Source organism: Heptranchias perlo, chromosome 42, assembly GCF_035084215.1.
Source record: "Heptranchias perlo isolate sHepPer1 chromosome 42, sHepPer1.hap1, whole genome shotgun sequence".
Classification (NCBI taxonomy): Eukaryota; Metazoa; Chordata; class Chondrichthyes; order Hexanchiformes; family Hexanchidae; genus Heptranchias; species Heptranchias perlo.
In genome coordinates, this window is record NC_090366.1 from 11,754,607 (window position 1) to 11,768,691 (window position 14,085).

The window sequence follows — 14,085 nt, forward strand, 5'->3', positions numbered from 1 at the left end:
CTCTCTCTGTTTTCTGTTTCGTGTCATGACTAAACGTTGAGAACAAACTGACATCACCTCTGAACGGCCTGGCTCCAATTTTAAGGTTGCTCCTCCCTTGTTCTGGACTCCCACCCTCCCCGCCACCACCAGAGAGGAAATAGTTTCTCTCTCCATCGAGTCCTAACGAGCCCCGTTAAACACCTCAATTAGATCCCCCCCTTTCATCTTCTAACGCAGAGGCAAGAGTGATACTAACTGAGCCAAACCGGCAATCGGGGATGATTGAAGGGATGGGATTGGGGGAGAGGGGGGAGTGAGTTCCGGGGTACAGCTGGAGTTTTGTGTCCAATTCTGGGCACCGCACTTTGGGAAGGACGTCAAGGCCTTGGAGAGGGTGCGGAGGAGATTTACCAGAATGAGATTACACACAGGAGTGCTCAGATTGACTCACCCATTGGGATTAATGAAAATACAAGATGGCATCTGTACCTTTTAAGGAAGTAAGGATTTGCATTTCTAGCGTGTCTTTCATGACCTCAGGACATCCCAAAGCGTTCCACAGCCAATGGACGTGTTGTAAGGTAGGAAACGTCCCAGCCGATTTGCGCACAGCAAGATCCCACAAACCTCCGCCTAGCTGTCAGCCGTGGCTCGGTGGGTCTCACTCTCGCCTCTGAGTCAGGAGGTAGGTGGGTTCGAGCCCCCGCTCCAGAGACCTCGGGCACAAAATCCAGGCCCACACTCTCCGGGTGCCCAGTACCGAGGGAGCGCTGCGCTGTCGGAGGTGCCGTCTTTCGGATGAGACGTTAAACCCTCGTCTGCCCCTCTCAGGTGGATGTAAAAGATCCCACGGCCGCTATTTCGAAGAAGAGGAGTGTCCTGCTCCAATATTTATTCCTCAACCAACATTACTGATAAAACAGACGATCTGATCATTTAGCACATTGTGGGATCTTGCTGTGCGCAAATTGGCTGCTGCGTTTCCTACATTACAACAGTGACCGCACTTCAAAAAGTACCTCATTGGCTGTAAAGCGCTTTGGGACATCGTGAAAGGAGCTATATAAATGTAAATATTTACTCCCTTCCTCCCTCCCTCCCTCTCTCTCTTTCATTCCTTCCTTCCTTCCTTTCCCGTAGCCCTCACAGAAAAAAAAAGCACACACACAATCACCTGTTGACATCCTGGAAAAATAGAAACTCTGTGATTTCCCAGTTTGCTCTGACTCACCTTTTATGATCGTGCGATATCGGCCTGTCTGATAAGATCGCCTGATTACAACGACTCTTGGTTTGACTTCTTGTTTTGTCCCTCCTGTGTGTCAGAGGTAAGAGGGGCAGGTAGACCAGACGCTAAACCTCCCGAAGATCCTCTCACACACTCCCTATTTTTGGTGGAGCGGTTTTTATTGACGATGTTGGCAACGAGGGTGAGGACTATCCTTTTAACTGCGCTGATTGGAGCAGGAGGTAGCTGTTATACTGTTTGCAAGCCTTGTCTTGAGATTATCTTCAACACTGAGGATCCCCGAGTTCACACGGGCAATCAGGAGCCTGAACCACCGGCGCACAGTGGCTGCAGTGTGAACCATCCACAGGATGCACTGCAGCAACTCGCCAAGGCTTCTTCGACAGCGCCTCCCAAACCCGCGACCTCTACCACCTAGAAGGACAAGGGCAGCAGGCACATGGGAACAACACCACCTGCACGTTCCCCTCCAAGTCACACACCATCCCGACTTGGAAATATATCGGCCGTTCCTTCATCGTCGCTGGGTCAAAATCCTGGGACTCCTTTCCTAACAGCACTGTGGGAGAACCGTCACCACACGGACTGCAGCGGTTCAAGAAGGCGGCTCACCACCACCTTCTCAAGGGGCAATTCGGGATGGGCAATAAATGCCGGCCTCGCCAGCGACGCCCACATCCTGAGAGGGAATTAGCTTTTAAAAACAGCTGAGAATCGGCCCCTACTAATTCTACTTTTCATCTCTGTGCTTAAGTCACTGTTTTGGGTTGTAGTTACGTTGCATTACTGATCTCAGACCGCTATCCGTCGGGTGCGAGGGTGAAGATGGCAACCTGAGTTATACTGCAGGCTGCGAGTTGCTCTCTGCCCACCAGGTGAGTGCGCTAGCACGCGAGGGCTTCCGTTCCCCCCCTCCCCCCCGCCCCGCCCGGTGTGCGGTCAGAGATCGAGTGAGAATTTTCCAATCTTCCATGCTTTGAAGTGAGTTGAGATAGTGCCAAGAGACTGGAGTTATACTCCACGCCGTGCCAGCCCCAAGCAGTGCGAAGCATTGCCTCTGACCGGGCCCGTCCGCATGTGGCCGTAGTGCGTTCCAAGACTGAGCTCGGGACCTGTGTCGCGTTTTACTCTGTTGTCTCACAATGGAATAGAAAGAAAGACTTGCATTTATATAGCGCCTTTCACAACCTCAGGACGTCCCAAAGCCCTTTCCAGCCAATGAGGTACTTTTTGAAGGGTAGTCACTGTTGGAATGTAGGAAACGCGGCAGCCAATTTGCGCACAGCAAGATCCCACGAACAGCAACATGCTTATGACCAGATCATCTGTCTTAGGTGATGCTGGTTGAGGGATGAATATTGGCCCCAGGACATCGGGGAGAACTCCCCCCTGCTCTTCTTCGAAATAGTGGCCCTGGGATCTTTTACCTGAGAGGGGCAGACGGGGCCCTCGGTTTAACGTCTCATCCGAAAGACGGCGCCTCCGACAGTGCAGCACTCCCTCTTTGAGCAGAGAAGGTTGAGGTGTGATCAATAATTGAGGTGTTTAAAAGGATAGAAGGCCAGATGGAGAGAAACTATTTCCTCTGGTGGGGGGAGTCCAGAACAAAGGGGGCATAACCTTAAAATTAGAGCCAGGCCGGTCAGTAAAATCAGGTCGCACCTTTTCACACTGAGGGCAGGGGAAATCTGGAATTCTCCCCAAAATCCACAGCCTTTTCGGGGGTCAAATTTAAACTTTCAAGACTGAGATGGATAGATTTTTGTCAGGGGATATGGAGCAAGATACAGATCAGCCACGTTCTGATTGAATGGCAGAACAGGCTCGACGGGCTGAATGGCCTCCTCCTCTTCCTAATGTTCCCTCAGTACTGGCAGTGGGAGTGTCAGCCTGGATTTTGAGAAGGTCAAGAGTGGGACTTGAACCCACGACCTCTGACTCAGAGAAGAGAGTGCTGTTCACTGCCAATATATCGTACTTTGCCCTTCAGTTCAAGATTTCGCAATCAGGTTTTAACCTTCTTTATGGCCCAAGTACAAATGTAGGTATTTTGATTGCTCACTTCATGTGTTAGAACCATTGCACAAGGGTTGGATTCTAAATGATCCTGATTGTTTCATTATCTCCATAAAGACTATGAGCTTTCACCGTTCTCCTGCAGCCCCTACGACCCTCCGAGATCTCTGCGCTCCTCCAATTCTGGCCTCTTGCGCACCCCCCGATTTCCATCGCTCCACCATTGGCGGCCGTGCCTTCAGCTGCCTGGGCCCTGAGCTCTGGAATTCCCTCCCTAAACCTCTCCGCCTCTCTCTCTCCTCCTTTAAGACGCTCCTTAAAACCCACCTCTTTGACCAAACTTTTGGTCGCCTGTCCTAATATCTCCTTATGTGGCTCGGTGTTAAATTCTTCTCCTGTGAAGCGCCTTGGGACGTTTTACTACGTTAAAGGCGCTATATAAATGCAAGATGTCGTTGTTGTAAAGTTCCCGATCTCTAGTCAATCAAACCCCTGTGTTAAAAAAGAACTTCAAGAACATTTTGGTGGGACTTAAGTGAAGGTTGAATTTGGTCTTCAAGAGATGTGGGGTTAGAGGGCAGGTGGGGTAACTGGTTTGGGGCACCCAGATATGATTCAGTCCCTGTCTCAACCTCAGGAAGGATATATTGGCCTTGGAGGGGGTGCAGCACAGATTCACCAGAATGGTACCTGGGGCTAAAAGGGTTAAATTATCAGGAGAGGTTTCATAGACTTGGCTTGTATTCCCTCGAGTGTAGAAGATTAAGGGGTGATCTAATCGAGGGGTTTGAGATTATTAAAGGATTCGATAGGGTCGATAGAGAGAAACTATTTCCTCTGGTGGGGGGAGTCCAGAACAAGGGGGCAGAACCTTAAAATTAGAGCCAGGCCGTTCAGGGGTGATGTCGGGAAGCACTTCCTCACACAAAGGGGAGTGGGAATCTGGAACTCTCTCCCCCCAAAAAAGCTGTTGAGGCCGGGGGTCAATTGAAAACTGTCAAAACTGAGATGGATCGATTTTTGTTGGGTGAGGGGATTAAGGGTTACAGAACCAAGGCGGGTAGATGGAGTTAAGATGCAGATCAGCCATGATCTAATTGAATGGCGGAACAGGCTCGAGGGGCTGAATGGCCTCCTCCTGCTCCTATGTTGCTAAATTCTTCTCCCCACCCTTCTTCTTTCAGTTGCCTCCTGCTCCAGTGACGACAAAATAGTTGGTGGCTATGAGTGTGTCCCTCACAGTCTCCCGTACCAGGTGTATATGACGTGGTTTCGAAAGCCAAGGTGCGGGGGGTCTCTCCTAAACTCACAGTGGATCCTTTCGGCAGCTCACTGCTACTTACGGTAAGTCCTGACGCACAAGAATGCTGAAACCCTCGTCCGTGCCTTTGTTACCTCCAGCCTCGGCTATTCCAAAGTTCTCCTGGGCGGCCTCCCACGTTCCACTCTCCGCAAACTTCAGCTCATCCAAAAACTCTGCTGCCCCTCCGTGTCCTAACCCATCACCCCCGCTGTGCTCGCTGACCTACATTGGCCACTGGATGGGTTGAGAGGGTTGAGAGATGGTGATACGATTGTGGGGGACTGGATAATGTTGGCCGTGACCAGCCGTCTCGCCTTGTCCAGAACAGTAGAATCAGAGGACACGGCCTGCGCTCGAAGTGGGGGTAAATTCTAAGCTGATCTGCGGAAACCATTGTGGCCAATCCGTGGAACAGGCTCCCCCAGGGAGATGGTGGGAGCAGTTTGTATCGGCTCATCCAATTGCAAATTAGATCGATTCGTTGCAGAAAATAACATTTTGGGGATAGAGGATGTGAGTAATTGGAGACATGACATGTGGTGAGTGTAACATGCTCGGTGGGGAACAGGTGACTTTAGACCTGTGGTTCCCAAAGGTCCCCACCACTGGGGGTTTGACTCACCTCATGTCTGGGTCTGTTGTCGACTCATTGATGGAGATTGATTGCTTTGATCAGTCAACACAATCGTTGTACCCTGCGACTACCAGGGTGGCAGAAGGCGAACTAGATGGACCTTAGTAGTGTACCGTCCACAGGATGCACTGCAGCAACTCGCCAAGGCTTCTTCCACAGCACCTCCCAAACCCGCGACCTCTACCACCTAGAAGGACAAGGGCAGCAGGCGCATGGGAACAACACCACCTGCACGTTCCCCTCCAAGTCACACACCATCCCGACTTGGAAATATATCGGCCGTTCCTTCATTGTCGCTGGGTCAAAATCCTGGAACTCCCTTCCTAACAGCACTGTGGGAGAACCTTCACCACACGGACTGCAGCGGTTCAAGAAGGCGGCTCACCACCACCTTCTCAAGGGGCAATTAGGGATGGGCAATAAATGCCGGCCTCGCCAGCGACGCCCACATCCCATGAATGAATTTTTAAAAAGTCTTTCTCCGTCCAGTAATTACTATGTTGCTATGTGTGAGAAATTGAAGAATATCAGACTAAGCAGTAGGGTGTGGCTCTCCGTAGGGTTGATCTTGACTCGATCACCCAGCACCATCCATGGGATGCACCATTGAGTCAAAGGGTACCTGAAATGGGACAATGTCCCTCGTGTGATCGCCTCTGAGTCAGAAGGTCGTGGGTTTGAGCCCCCACTCCAGAGACTTGAGCCCCACAATCCAGGCCGACACTCCCAGTGCCAGGACCGAGGGCGTGCCACACTGTCGGAGGTGCCCTCTTTCAGATGAGACGTTAAACCGAGGGCCCCGTCTGCCCTTTCAGGTGGGACGCTGAAGATCCCACGGCCACTATTGGAAGAAGAGCAAGGGGGGAGTTCTCCCCGGTGTCCTGGGCCGATATTTATCCCTCAACCAAAATCACTTAAAAAAGCACAGGTGATTCATCCCATTGCTGCTCGTGGGGTCATGTGGCAAAATGGCTGCCGTGTTTGCCTGTAATACGCGTCACGAAACAGCAAAGGGACATCTCTCAGCGATGTGATCAGGTGCTACACAAATGCAAATCCTCAGTCAGCCCACCAGGTCTTAGTTACCCAGATAGGCCCAAACAGCTGGATCTCCACACTTAGGGGTGACGGCGTAGAATCGCACAGCACAGAAGGAGGCCATTCGGCCCATCGTGCCTGTGCCGGCTCTTTGAAAGAGCCATCCAATTAGCCCCACTACCCCCTGCTCTTTCCCCCGTAGCCCTGCAACCATCTCCTTTTCAATTAGATATCCAATTCTTGAATGATCTTATGCAGGATAGGAAATAATACGGGAAAGGTAAATCCAGAATATTTCTATAAATTAAACCATGGACGTAGGACGAGGAGACAATGGCTCAAATGGGTAAAAGGGACTCTGGGCCTGGTATCAGGAGAGAGAGAGATCAAAACTTGGAAAGAACTTCAACAACAACAACTTGCATTTATATAGCACCTTTAACTGTAAAACGTCCCAAGGCGCTTCACAGGAGCGATTATCAGACAGAATCTGACACCGAGCCACACAAGGAGATATTAGGACAGGCGACCAAAAGCTTGGTCAAAGAGGTAGGTTTTAAGAAGCGTCTTAAAGGAGGAGAGAGAGAGGAGGAGAGGTTTAGGGAGGGAATTCCAGAGCTCGGGGCCCAGGCAGCTGAAGGCACGGCCGCCAATGGTGGAGCGATGGAAATCGGGGGATGCGCAAGAGGCATATGTCCCTAAGTTCCTATGTTCTCATATCCCTATGTTCCCATGTCCCTCTGTTCCCATGTCCCTCTGTTCCCATGTCCATATGTTCCATGTCCCTATATCCCTCTGTTCCCATGTCCCTCTGTTCCCATGTTCCTATGTCCCTCTTTTCCCATGTCCCCATGTCCCTCTGTTCCCATGTCCCTATGTCCCTCTGTTCCCATGTCCCCATGTCCCTCTTTTCCCATGTCCCTATGTCCCTCTGTTCCTATGTCCCCATGTTCTTATGTCCCTATATTTCTATGTCCCTATGTCCCTATGTCCCCATGTCCCATGTTCCTATGTCCCCATGTTCCTATGTCCCTATGTCCCTATATTTCTATGTCCCATGTTCCCATGTTCCCATGTCCCCATGTCCCTATGTCCCTCTGTTCCCATGACCCTATGTCCCTCTGTTCCTATGTCCCTATGTCCCTCTGTTCCCATGTCCCTATGTCCCTCTGTTCCCATGTCCCTATGTCCCTGTGTTCCCATGTCCCAATGTCCCTGTGTTCCCATGTCCCTATGTCCCTGTGTTCCCATGTCCCTATGTCCCTCTGTTCCCATGTCCCTATGTCCCTGTGTTCCCATGTCCCTATGTCCCTCTGTTCCCATGTCCCTATGTCCCTCTGTTCCCATGTCCCTATGTCCCTGTGTTCCCATGTCCCATGTTCCTATGTCCCTGTGTTCCATGTTCCTATGTCCCTGTGTCCCTGTGTTCCCATGTCCCTGTGTCCCCATGTCCCATGTTCCTATGTCCCTGTGTTCCATGTTCCTATGTCCCTGTGTCCCCATGTCCCATGTTCCTATGTCCCTGTGTCCCATGTTCCTATGTCCCTGTGTCCCATGTTCCTATGTCCCTGTGTCCCATGTTCCTATGTCCCTATGTCCCTGTGTCCCCATGTCCCATGTCCCTATGTCCCTATGTCCCCATGTCCCATGTCCCTGTGTCCCATGTCCCCATGTTCCTATGTCCCTGTGTCCCTGTGTCCCCATGTCCCATGTTCCTATGTCCCTGTGTCCCATGTCCCCATGTTCCCATGTCCCTGTGTCCCATGTCCCATGTCCCTGTGTTCCCATGTCCCTGTGTCCCATGTCCCATGTTCCCATGTTCCTATGTCCCTGTGTCCCATGTTCCCATGTCCCTGTGTCCCATGTCCCATGTCCCCATGTCCCATGTCCCATGTCCCTATGTTCCTGTGTCCCATGTTCCAATGTCGCTGTGTCCCCGTGTCCCATGTCCCTATGTCCCCATGTCCCTGTGTCCCCATGTCCCTATGTCCCTGTGTCCCATGTCCCTATGTCCCTATGTCCCTGTGTCCCTGTGTCCCCATGTCCCATGTCCCTATGTCCCTGTGTCCCTGTGTCCCCATGTCCCATGTCCCTGTGTCCCTGTGTCCCATGTCCCGGTGTCCCTGTGTCCCCATGTCCCATGTCCCTATGTCCCTGTGTCCCTGTGTCCCCATGTCCCATGTCCCTGTGTCCCTGTGTCCCTATGTCCCTGTGTCCCTGTGTCCCCATGTCCCATGTCCCTATGTCCCTGTGTCCCTGTGTCCCCATGTCCCATGTCCCTGTGTCCCTGTGTCCCATGTCCCTATGTCCCTGTGTCCCCATGTCCCTGTGTCCCTGTGTCCCCATGTCCCTGTGTCCCTGTGTCCCCATGTCCCATGTCCCTGTGTCCCTGTGTCCCTATGTCCCTGTGTCCCCATGTCTCATGTCCCTGTGTCCCTGTGTCCCATGTCCCCATGTCCCTATGTCCCTCTGTTCCCATGTCCCTATGTCCCTGTGTTCCCATGTCCCATGTTCCTATGTCCCTGTGTTCCATGTTCCTATGTCCCTGTGTCCCCATGTCCCATGTTCCTATGTCCCTGTGTCCCATGTTCCTATGTCCCTGTGTCCCATGTTCCTATGTCCCTGTGTCCCATGTTCCTATGTCCCTATGTCCCTGTGTCCCCATGTCCCATGTCCCTATGTCCCCATGTCCCATGTCCCATGTCCCTGTGTCCCATGTCCCCATGTTCCTATGTCCCTGTGTCCCTGTGTCCCCATGTCCCATGTTCCTATTTCCCTGTGTCCCATGTCCCCATGTTCCCATGTCCCTGTGTCCCATGTCCCATGTCCCCATGTCCCTGTGTTCCCATGTCCCTGTGTCCCATGTCCCATGTTCCCATGTTCCTATGTCCCTGTGTCCCATGTTCCCATGTCCCTGTGTCCCATGTCCCATGTCCCCATGTCCCATGTCCCATGTCCCTATGTTCCTGTGTCCCATGTTCCTATGTCGCTGTGTCCCTGTGTCCCATGTCCCTATGTCCCCATGTCCCTGTGTCCCCATGTCCCTATGTCCCTGTGTCCCATGTCCCTATGTCCCTATGTCCCTGAGTCCCCATGTCCCATGTCCCTATGTCCATGTGTCCCTGTGTCCCCATGTCCCATGTCCCTGTGTCCCTGTGTCCCATGTCCCTGTGTCCCTATGTCCCCATGTCCCATGTCCCTGTGTCCCTGTGTCCCATGTCCCTGTGTCCCTATGTCCCTGTGTCCCTATGTCCCTGTGTCCCTGTGTCCCCATGTCCCATGTCCCTATGTCCCTGTGTCCCTGTGTCCCCATGTCCCATGTCCCTGTGTCCCTGTGTCCCATGTCCCTATGTCCCTGTGTCCCTGTGTCCCCATGTCCCTGTGTCCCTGTGTCCCCATGTCCCATGTCCCTGTGTCCCTGTGTCCCCATGTCCCTGTGTCCCTATGTCCCTGTGTCCCCATGTCCCATGTCCCTGTGTCCCTGTGTCCCATGTCCCTATGTCCCTGTGTCCCCATGTCCCTGTGTCCCTGTGTCCCCATGTCCCTGTGTCCCTATGTCCCTGTGTCCCCATGTCCCATGTCCCTGTGTCCCTGTGTCCCATGTCCCTATGTCCCTGTGTCCCATGTCCCATGTCCCTGTGTCCTATGTCCCTCTGTTCCCATGTCCCTATGTCCCTGTGTCCCATGTTCCCATGTCCCTGTGTCCCTATGTCCCTCTGTTCCCTTGTCCCATGTCCCTGTGTCCCTGTGTCCCATGTCCCTGTGTCCCATGTCCCATGTCCCTATGTCCCTGTGTCCCCATGTCCCATGTCCCTGTGTCCCATGTCCCATGTCCCTGTGTCCCTGTGTTCCCATGTCCCTGTGTCCCCATGTCCCATGTCCCCATGTCCCTGTGTCCCCATGTCCCATGTCCCTGTGTCCCTGTGTTCCCATGTCCCATGTCCCATGTCCCATGTCCCATGTCCCATGTCCCATGCCCCATGTCCCATGTCCCTATGTCCCTGTGTCCCTGTGTCCCCATGTCCCTATGTCCCTGTGTTCCATGTCCCATGTCCCATGTCCCCATGTCCCTGTGTCCCTGTGTCCCCATGTCCCATGTCCCCATGTCCCTGTGTTCCCATGTTCCTATGTTCTAACAGTGAAGATCTGTATTGATGTCGCAGGCCTAACCTGATGCATGTGTGGATTGGGTCACATGACCTGTCTGTCAATGAAGACACCAGACAGGCCCCACGAGTGATCAAATCGATCAGACACCCCGGTTACAGCTACAGGACCACCGATAACGACATCATGCTCCTGAAAGTGGCCCCGCCCGTCCAGTTCGGCGAGAGTATCCAACCGGTCCGTCTGCCGACCTCCGGTGCCGTCAATGGCACCCAATGCCTTGTGTCTGGCTGGGGCAATACGGTGCTCGAGGAGGGTGAGTGTTGTCCTGACTCAAGGTAGAGGAAAGGTAACCAGGATCAAGAGAAGCTTAATTGGCTTTCATCGTCAGTGCTAAAGATGTTATACCTTGTACATGTGTATGTGTGTGTGTGTATATCTGTATATAGATGTGTGTATGTGTGCGTGTATGTATTTGTGTCTATGTGTGTGCGTATTTATGTGTGTGTATGTGTGCATGCATGTATGTGTATGTGTTTGCGTGTCTGTGCATATGTGCTTTTGTGCAAGTGTGTGCGTGCATGCGTGCGCGTGTGTGTGCACACATAGGTGCGTGCGCTGGTGAGTATGTGTCCATGTTTGTGTGCGTGTATGTGTACGTGTGAGCGTGCATATGTATATGTCTGTGTTTGTGTGTATGTGCATGCATGTGTGAATGCATCTGTGTGTGCATGCGTGCATGTGTGCGAGTGTGTAAATGAGTGTGTGTGAGTGTGTGTGTGTCTGTGTAAATGAGTGTGTGTGAGTCTGTGAGTGTGTGTGTGTCTGTGTAAATGAGTGTGTGTGAGTGTGTGAGTGTGTGTGTCTGTGTAAATGAGTGTGTGAGTGTGTGTGTGTAAATGAGTGTGTGTGAGTGTGTGAGTGTGTGTGTGTGTGTCTGTGTAAATGAGTGTGTGTGTGTCTGTGTAAATGAGTGTGTGTGAGTGTGTGAGTGTGTGTGTGTGTCTGTGTAAATGAGTGTGTGAGTGTGTGTGTGTAAATGAGTGTGTGTGAGTGTGTGAGTGTGTGTGTGTCTGTGTAAATGAGTGTGTGTCTGTGTAAATGAGTGTGTGTGAGTGTGTGTGTGTGTGTCTGTGTAAATGAGTGTGTGAGTGTGTGTGTGTGTAAATGAGTGTGTGTGTGTGAGTGTGAGTGTGTGTGTGTGTCTGTGTAAATGAGTGTGTGTGTGTGTCTGTGTAAATGAGTGTGTGTGTGTGTCTGTGTAAATGAGTGTGTGTGAGTGTGAGTATGTGTGTGTGTCTGTGTAAATGAGTGTGTGTGTGTGTCTGTGTAAATGAGTGTGTGTGAGTGTGAGTGTGTGTGTATGTCTGTGTAAATGAGTGTGTGTGTGTGTCTGTGTAAATGAGTGTGTGAGTGTGTCTGTGTAAATGAGTGTGTGTGTGTCTGTGTAAATGAGTGTGTGTGAGTGTGAGTGTGTGTGTGTCTGTGTAAATGAGTGTGTGTGTGTCTGTGTAAATGAGTGTGAGTGTGTGTATGTAAATGAGTGTGTGTGTAAATGAGTGTGAGTGTGTGTGTGTAAATGAGTGTGTGAGTGTGTGTGTGTAAATGAGTGTGAGTGTGTGTGTGTGTAAATAAGTGTGTGTGTGTGTAAATGAGTGTGAGTGTGTGTGTAAATGAGTGTGTGAGTGTGTGTGTAAATGATTGTGAGTGTGTGTGTAAATGAGTGTGTGTGTCTGTGTATATGAGTGTGTGTGTGTCTGTGTAAATGAGTGTGAGTGTGTGTGTAAATGAGTGTGTGAGTGTGTGTGTGTGTAAATGAGTGTGAGTGTGTGTGTGTAAATGAGTGTGTGTGTGTCTGTGTAAATGAGTGTATGTGTGTCTGTGTAAATGAGTGTGAGTGTGTGTGTAAATGAGTGTGTGAGTGTGTGTGTGTAAATGAGTGTGAGTGTGTGTGTAAATGAGTGTGAGTGTGTGTGTGTAAATGAGTGTGTGTGTCTGTGTAAATGAGTGTGAGTGTGTGAGTGTGTGTGTGTGTCTGTGTAAATGAGTGTGTGTGTGTCTGTGTAAATGAGTGTGAGTGTGTGTGTAAATGAGTGTGAGTGTGTGTGTGTAAATGAGTGTGAGTGTGTGTGTGTAAATGAGTGTGAGTGTGTGTGTAAATGAGTGTGAGTGTGTGTGTGTAAATGAGTGTGTGTGTCTGTGTAAATGAGTGTGAGTGTGTGTGTGTGTCTGTGTAAATGAGTGTGAGTGTGTGTGTGTAAATGAGTGTGAGTGTGTGTGTGTAAATGAGTGTGAGTGTGTGTGTGGATCTTTCCCCCTCAGCTCACTGCACTTTCTGGACAGTTGGAGACAGCCTTCTATTTCCAAAAAATTTGTGTGAAGGGACAATCTTGATTTCTGTCAGATAGAAAATGATGCAACTGGAAAATGTAATTTATGGGGGTCGATTTTAACCGTCACTGTCTGGGCAGTGTGGACCGCCCCCCCCCAGTGTAGACCCCCCCAGTGTAGACCCCCCCCCCAGTGTAGACCCCCCCCCAGTGTAGACCCCCCCCAGTGTGGACCCCCCCCCCAGTGTAGACCCCCCCAGTGTAGACCCCCCCCAGTGTGGACCCCCCCAGTGTAGACCCCCCCCAGTGTGGACCCCCCCCAGTGTAGACCCCCCCCAGTGTAGACCCCCCCCAGTGTGGACCCCCCAGTGTAGACCCCCCCCAGTGGTAGACCCCCCCCCAGTGTAGACCCCCCCTAGTGTAGACCCCCCCCCAGTGTAGACCCCCCAGTGTGGACCCCCCCAGTGTAGACCCCCCCCAGTGTAGACCCCCCCCCAGTGTAGACCCCCCCTAGTGTAGACCCCCCCCAGTGTAGACCCCCCCAGTGTAGACCCCCCCTAGTGTAGACCCCCAGACCAGTAGACCCCCCCAGACCCCCCCCAGTGTAGACCCCCCCCAGTGTAGACCCCCCCCAGTGTAGACCCCCCCCGGTGTAGACCCCCCCCAGTGTAGACCCCCCCCCCAGTGTAGACCCCCCCAGTGTAGACCCCCCCCCCAGTGTAGACCCCCCCAGTGTAGACCCCCCCAGTGTGACCCCCCCCAGTGTGGACCCCCCAGTGTAGACCCCCCAGTGTAGACCCCCAGTGTAGACCCCCCAGTGTAGACCCCCCCCGGTGTAGACCCCCCCCCAGTGTAGACCCCCCCAGTGTGGACCCCCCCCAGTGTGGACCCCCCCCCAGTGTGGACCCCCCCAGTGTAGACCCCCCAGTGTAGACCCCCCAGTGTAGACCCCCCCGTGTAGACCCCCCCCGTGTAGACCCCCCCCAGTGTAGACCCCCCCGGTGTAGACCCCCCCAGTGTAGACCCCCCCCCAGTGTAGACCCCCCCCCCCGGTGTAGAACGTGGCTGAATTTGATTCCAATGATTTGGATGGGATGAGTCGGTGCTTTCTATGAAGGGACCGGGGGTGATCCACTCGATTACCCCCCCGGGCAGTTCAGGCAAACATTTACCAAAAGAGTTGTTGGCAAATTTTTCCTAATGTCACTAACGAGGCGCAATCTTTGACCTGACAGAACGGTTCCCCGATCGCTTGCAGTGTCTCGATGTCCCGATTCTCTCCGACGCTCAGTGTGAGAACAGCTACCCCGAGTCAATCACCAACAACATGTTCTGTGCCGGGTTCCTCGAAGGAGGCAAAGAAGCTTGTCAGGTACAGGGGGAAAAGAGTTCCTCACACGGGGGATAGAGAGAGAGAGAAAGAGAG

At 52.3% G+C, this 14,085-nt stretch overlaps 1 protein-coding gene across 1 annotated transcript in view; it reads left to right on the forward strand.

Moving 5' to 3' along the window:
- Positions 1–4,454: 4,454 nt before the first annotated feature.
- The window catches only part of LOC137306199 (trypsin II-P29-like), a gene marked incomplete at its 5' end in the record, with an annotated part of 12,055 nt that continues 2,424 nt past the window's right edge, over positions 4,455–14,085 (forward strand). The window contains 3 exons of the mRNA XM_067975291.1: positions 4,455–4,591; positions 10,386–10,645; positions 13,895–14,031. Coding sequence (XP_067831392.1) covers positions 4,455–4,591; positions 10,386–10,645; positions 13,895–14,031 — 534 coding nt within the window. The remainder of the gene's footprint in view (positions 4,592–10,385; positions 10,646–13,894; positions 14,032–14,085) is intronic.